Source organism: Myotis daubentonii, chromosome 16, assembly GCF_963259705.1.
Source record: "Myotis daubentonii chromosome 16, mMyoDau2.1, whole genome shotgun sequence".
NCBI classification, from domain to species: Eukaryota; Metazoa; Chordata; class Mammalia; order Chiroptera; family Vespertilionidae; genus Myotis; species Myotis daubentonii.
In genome coordinates, this window is record NC_081855.1 from 14,044,466 (window position 1) to 14,050,767 (window position 6,302).

The following is a 6,302-nucleotide window of genomic DNA, read 5'->3' on the forward strand; positions in this document are numbered from 1 at the left end:
ATAGAGTGAGGTTGAGAGAAGAGCTTTTAGACATTTGAGGGGGAAAAAAGGAACTGTGCAATAGTGATTAGAAGAGCAAGAAAGTAATTGGAATAGACGTGTGGGGTGTCTGCTGGGAAGCATAAAAGTCGACTAGAGATCCCAGGTCCTGAGTTTAAAGTGGACGCTGTTGGTTTTTCACAAGTCCCATTCAGCTTTAGGGGGGTCCGGGGTGGAGTAGGCAGAGTTGGATTTCATCAGGATTGTCATTTTGCCAAACCAGTGCAACAAACCAAGGCAGAGGCTAGTTGGGAGTTTATGCAAGAGAATGATGAGAACGATGGAGCCCAGCACTCAATTTAGGTCAGGGGGCAAAGAGCAAGGGTGTGGGTGAAGGGCAGTGGGAAGGCGGCAGGATCAATGGGTTGGAGGTGCTGGAAGGTCATGGGCTTGTAGTAGTGGGAAATAGGTGGGAGTGAGCTGGAAAGACGGGAGCAGTGGTCAGAGAGGCGATGGTTATTGGTAATGCAAGGTCTTGGGAAGAGATGGTTAAGACAGGGCAGGGATAAGATCACTGGATGAGAAAGTTCAAGGAGGCCAGGTTATTGAAAGGATCATTCATGTGTCTGTTGAAATAGCCACATGTTAACACAAGAGTAACCTTGGCTCCCCAAGTCACCAGGAACTGGGAGCCCAATCCTGAAGGAGTGAGGGCAGTGTCATCGGTACATGATGCTGCAATGAGGACAGAGGGTGCCTTCATCTGATGGCATGAAACCCGAACTGGAGGCTTTCAACATGAGTCTGGAAGCAGCAAGGGGAAAGCAGAACACACAGCCCATCTCCAGGCTCAGAGGCAGAGGGCTGAGGGGGGAGTATAGCTGAGTACCCTGACGAGAACTGGATTTGGACAGAGCAAGGTGGCAAGGATCGGTCAGAAAAATGAGGAAGCTTTCAAGTGGGATGCAGAGTGTCAACAATTCTTGCCCTGTATGGATTACACTGCTCCAGGTGTCCTAATATAGTATTTCTAAGTTTCATAACAACCCTACAAGGTAGTTTGACCCTGACAGAGGTGAGCTAACCTGCTCACATCACGCTGATGAATTTGACAGAACCAGAAGTTGTGTTTTGTTTTTAATGTATCAGCATCTTTTATATTTATTCCTTCCATTTAGTTATATCGCTCTAGGTTGAAATACCCCAAACAGAAAATTATATTAAGAGGAAAAGCATTTAGCTGAATAATAGAACATATTATTATAACATTTCCCCAATACTATTCATCCTATTTTTACCTTAGTACCCTTTTTTTAAAAATAAATTTTATTTTTCAATTATAGCTTATATTCAATATAATTGTGTATGAGTTTCAGGTATAAAGCATAGTGGTTATACAATCATATATAAAGCAATCCCCCCAATATTTATAGTACCCACCTGGCACCTCTATAGTTATTACAATACTAGTGGCCCGGTGCACGAAATTCATGTACATTAAAAGGTGATTAATTAGAGGAAATATTTTAATATTGATATTTGCCCTTTCTCTATAATTTAAGTGTCAGAGATGAATGAAAATTAGTAAAATGTATGTGAAAATCTTCCTCCTGTCAGAGTCTGGGGCGCGCCGCAGGACCCAGAGTCAAGTCCTCACCTACCCATGGCACTTCAAAACTGTGCGAGACCCAGACCCAGCCAGCCCCAACCCTATTGGGTGAGATCCAGACCTGGCTAGCCCCACCCTTGTCAAGCCCTGCCCGGCCGGGGGTGCAGCCTCAGGTCCCCCAATGCACCCTCAGGTCCCCTGGCCCCAACGCCGGGGTGAGGGGCGCGGCCTGAGGTCCCTTGGCCTAGTGCCAGGGTGGGCAGTGCAGCCTGAGATACCCCGGCCCGGCACCAGTGCAGGGGGCGTGCTTTGAGTCCCCCGTCAAGCCCTGCTGTGTGGGGGGGCACAGCCTCAGGTCCCCTGCCCCAGCCCAGTGCCACACAACCTCAGGTCCCTGCTGATTGCTCATTAAGGCTCATTACGGAAACTCGGCCTCCGCTGTGGGTGCAGCCATCTTGTGTTACAGAAACCCTGCCTCTCCTGTGGGCACCACCATCTTTGTGACAGTGTGACAGTCAATTTGCATTTTCCCTTTTTATTAGATAGGATTATTGACTATATTTCCTATGCTGTACTTTACATCCCTATGCCTACTTTGTGACTACCAATTTTTCTTCTTAATCCCGTCATCTTTTCCCCCAGCTCCCTCCTCCTCTGGCAACCATCAGTCTGTTCTCTGTATCTATGAGTCTGTTTCAGTTTTGCTTGTGACAGAGCCAGCATTCAAACCCAGGTCCATCACACTGCAAACCCCATACTCTCTCTACAAACACAGACCTTTAAAACAGCATCCCAGTTTCAGAGCTCTAGATACATAAGCTGGCAGCAGGGAATAAAATGACTGGGAGAAGGACATTCTCCTCTGGTCAACATCGCCCCTCATGCCCCCCCCCCCCATCCCCCACCTACCTACCCCTACCCTCACACAGCATGGGAGACTCTGTCAGCCAGGTGGGACCTTTTGGTTTAGTGATGCAGAGTGGAGAGGTGGAAGGACGCAGGGATCCACAGGTAGAGGGGAGAGTAGGGAGGGGAAGGACAGGGCTTCAGGGATGGGGTGAGCAGAGTTCTGAGGTGGCTCGGGATCAATTTCAGGGTGCATAAAAGAAGGTGGGAGAAGAGTGGTTGAATGGCCTAAGAATTGCTATTAGAAGTTTTGGGAAATAATAGTAAATGCCTGGAGGTATTTTAAAAATAATTTTATTTACAGTTTTCCATAGATAACATATTTACATGATGCAAATTTTAAAAGGCCAAAAGCTTTTACAGTGGAAAGTAAGTCTTCTACCTACTCTGGTACCTCAGTCACCACGTTCCCCTGGTGGATTACTCTGTTAATGAGTGTCCTTCCTTCCTTCTCTTCCTCCCTCTTTTCCCCTCCTTCTCCTTATCTCCCTTCTACTGCCTCTATTCTCCATCTCCCTCTCTCCTTCCTTCCTTTCTCTTTTTAATCAGAAATGGTAGCTTACTATACATAAAATTCTGCACCTTTAAAAATTATCTTAAATTGCAGCATTATCCACAACAGCCAAGCAGTACAAGAAACCTAAATGCCCATGCATAGATAAATTGATAAAGAAAATGCGGTATATACATACAATGGAATATTATTCAGCCTTAAAAAGGGAGAAAATTCTGTCATGGGCTAACACATGGATAAACATTGAGGACATTATATGAAGTGAAACAGCCAGTCACAAAAAGACAAATAGTGCCAGATTCCACGTATATGCGATATCTAAAGTGGTCAAACTCATAGACCACTTTACGTGGTCAAATTCTAGACCACAAAGCAGAATGGTGGCTGCCAGGGTTTGTGGGGAGGAAGGGGCAGAGGGCTGTTATAGAGCAGTGATGGCGAACCTTCTGAGCTCAGCGTGTCAGTATTTTGGAAAACCCTAACTTAACTCTGGTGCCGTGTCACATATAGAAATTTTTTGATATTTGCAACCATAGTAAAACAAAGACTTACATTTTTGACATTTACTTTATATATTTAAATGCCATTTAACAAAGAATAATCAACCAAAAAAATGAGTTCGTGTGTCACCTCTGACACGCGTGTCATAGGTTCGCCATCACTGTTAGAGTTTCAGTCATGCAGGATGGGGGGTTTCTGGGGATTTGTTGCACAATAATGTGTATGAGTTGACAGTATCATACTCTACACTAGAAGCTGTTGGGAGAGTGAATTGTATTTATGTGTTTATCTTAAGGACTGTTTCATATCAATCATTCCTTTGAATTACGGATGGACCTCACTTCATTCATCCAGTGGCCTACTAAGGAGACTCAGTTTGTTTCTAATCTCTTTTCAACGCATCAGTGAAAATCCTTGGACATCTGAGGGTCTGAATTACTTTAACATTACTTTTGCTTGCTGGACTGCATTTCCTTGGCCATGACAAAGCTGAGATGGGACTGCTGCCCCCCACACACTTTAGGTATAGTTCCACCTCTGAATCTTTGTTCAATCGCTCCCCATGCCTGCGAGTTATCTTGCTCTCTATTTTTCCTAATTCTTCTCCTTTGTTCGGGAGCCAGTTCAACACGTGAGGCTAAGCAGGGCGCTCACAACACACGGGTAACTCTCCTCTGAACCCAGGACGCTGCTATCATCATCACTCCCGAGGGGATTCCATCCAAACTTGGACTTCTGCAGGCATGGTGTTCAACAGGGCACAGCAGTAAAACCACTCCAGCTGTTAAATGCTGGATTACTTCCATCTCTACAGAGAAACCTAGCTTTCCTCCTGTTGCCCCAGACCCTGCCCACAGGTTCTCTTCTCCCCACAGCCTTCTCATAAGGCAACTACAGGGCCAGCACCTGACTTAGCAGGGAGCCTCCAGGACACCGGTGGCATTGGGGCCAATGTGCCTCCGCCCTAGTCAGACTCGTTTTAAGTACTTTAGATATGATTAATTTCACGGGTGAGGTCTTGTCTTTATTTCTTTGGTACTCCTCATAGCACCTATCACGTGAAACATTATTTAGCCAGTACTCTGTAAATGCTTATTTCATGATCTGCAGTAACCGAGCATTGAGCCTCCAGAAGCACAGACATTCTGCTTACAGGGAAGTGTGCTCCCATTCCAGAACCATCTAAAACCCCAAGAATCTTTCCTGAGCGCCCTTCCATCTGCTGCGCTCTCCAGGCTCCCGCTGTGGAGCCGCCAAGCATCCCACATCTCCCCATCTTCCTCCCTAAGCCCCAGGCACACCCCTCCAAATGTTTGCTGGACATCCCAACTTTGGTGACCCAATCTGTCGGGGCACAGGGCTGGCTGATTTTGGCTTATGGTTGGTAGTCTAATGAATGAGATAAAAATCAAAACCCAACCACCACCCTCTCCAGAAGTAAACACCGTTTACAGCCCCACTGAGCCAAAGAAATGCCCCCTCGTCCACCACTTCCGGTCTCCCCCAGTGCCAGTTTACAGGAGATTAAGATATGGAGCCTTAAAAAGGGGCCAGCCCCAGCAACTCTTCACTCTGACGCCCCTTGCCTTGGCTTGACCCCTGCCCAGGACAGCACCTAGGGGTGTTCCTCTCAGTCTCACTCTGACCTGGCCCTCCTCAGACTTACCCAGCTCGCCTCTCAGATGACACCCCCGGGTCTGAGTTCCCACCCATCCTCGCCCCCAAATTCCAACTCTGCAGGAGTCCAGGCTCTCCATGGCCCCGCCCCGCTGGCCCGGGCTCCGCCCATGGGCCCTCCGCCCCGCCCCCTCCCAGGCCGCAGCCCTCGCAGGGTCACCACCACCCTCACCTCGGAGAACAGCGCGGCCAGGTGCTCCAGAGGCGCGGCGGGCACGTCCCCGCAAAGCACTGCGCCGCGGAGGCTGTGGGGCCCCGGCGGCTCGGGCCTGGTGCGCAGGAAGAAAAGTCCCTTGGCGCGAGGCGGGCCGGACTCGGGTCCCGCGTCCAGCCCCGGACACAGCGCCAGGCCCCCGGGCCCGGGCCGCACCACCAGCAGCGGCCGCGGCCCCTCGGCAGCATCGCGGCCCAGGAAGGCGTGGAGCAGCCGCTCCGCCTCGGCCGTGCCCGCGCAGCGCTCCCAGGCCCCGGCAGCCGGCCGCAGGCTCCGGGCCACGCAGGCCCCCAGGAGTCGCAGTCGCGGGTCCACGCAGGGTTCCAGGTCCGCGTTCTCGGACGGCGCAGCCGGTTCCGCCGCGCTCGGCATCCCGCGCTAACTCAGGCTGCGGCGGTTTCCCTGGCGACGAGGACGCGGCCGGGACTCCCTCCTCTGCTCCCCTCCGATTGGGCTCCTGGCTCCTGGCCCCGCCCCTTTCAGTCTAATAAGGTAGGAGACGGGAGAAGGGGTGGGATCGCGTCGCTGTTGCTAAGAGACCAGCCGATGCTCCTATGCAGTGTTTGGTCTTTTGGATTGTAGGTGCTCCTGGGTGACTGTCTTGTTCAATGGTTTATTGATGAGGTGCGTGGGGGAGAGGTCAAGGATATAAATGCTGTTAAAAATCCTGCTTAAGGTCAGATTAAATTCTTTAGAGGTCTCCAGACACCGAAAATATTCTTGTTTTCCAATCTATTTCCTAAATGTTTAATTCAAACTTTCAAACAATGTCAAATCATAAAAAAGATGTAAGGGAATTCAATGAAGTTTTTATTTCTTTAGAACAGTGCTTGTACGGCTATTGAACATTTGAAATGTACTGGGATGACTGAGGAACTGGATTTTTAATTGTATTTAATTTT

General features: G+C 49.2%; 1 protein-coding gene across 1 annotated transcript in view; it reads right to left on the minus strand.

The window, feature by feature from the left end:
- Nucleotides 1-5,772, minus strand: part of DNAH9 (dynein axonemal heavy chain 9) — a 343,788-nt gene extending 338,016 nt beyond the window's left edge. The window contains exon 1 of the mRNA XM_059668596.1: nucleotides 5,359-5,772. Within this exon, the coding sequence (XP_059524579.1) occupies nucleotides 5,359-5,772 (414 nt within the window). The remainder of the gene's footprint in view (nucleotides 1-5,358) is intronic.
- Between the last annotated feature and the right edge of the window lie 530 nt (nucleotides 5,773-6,302).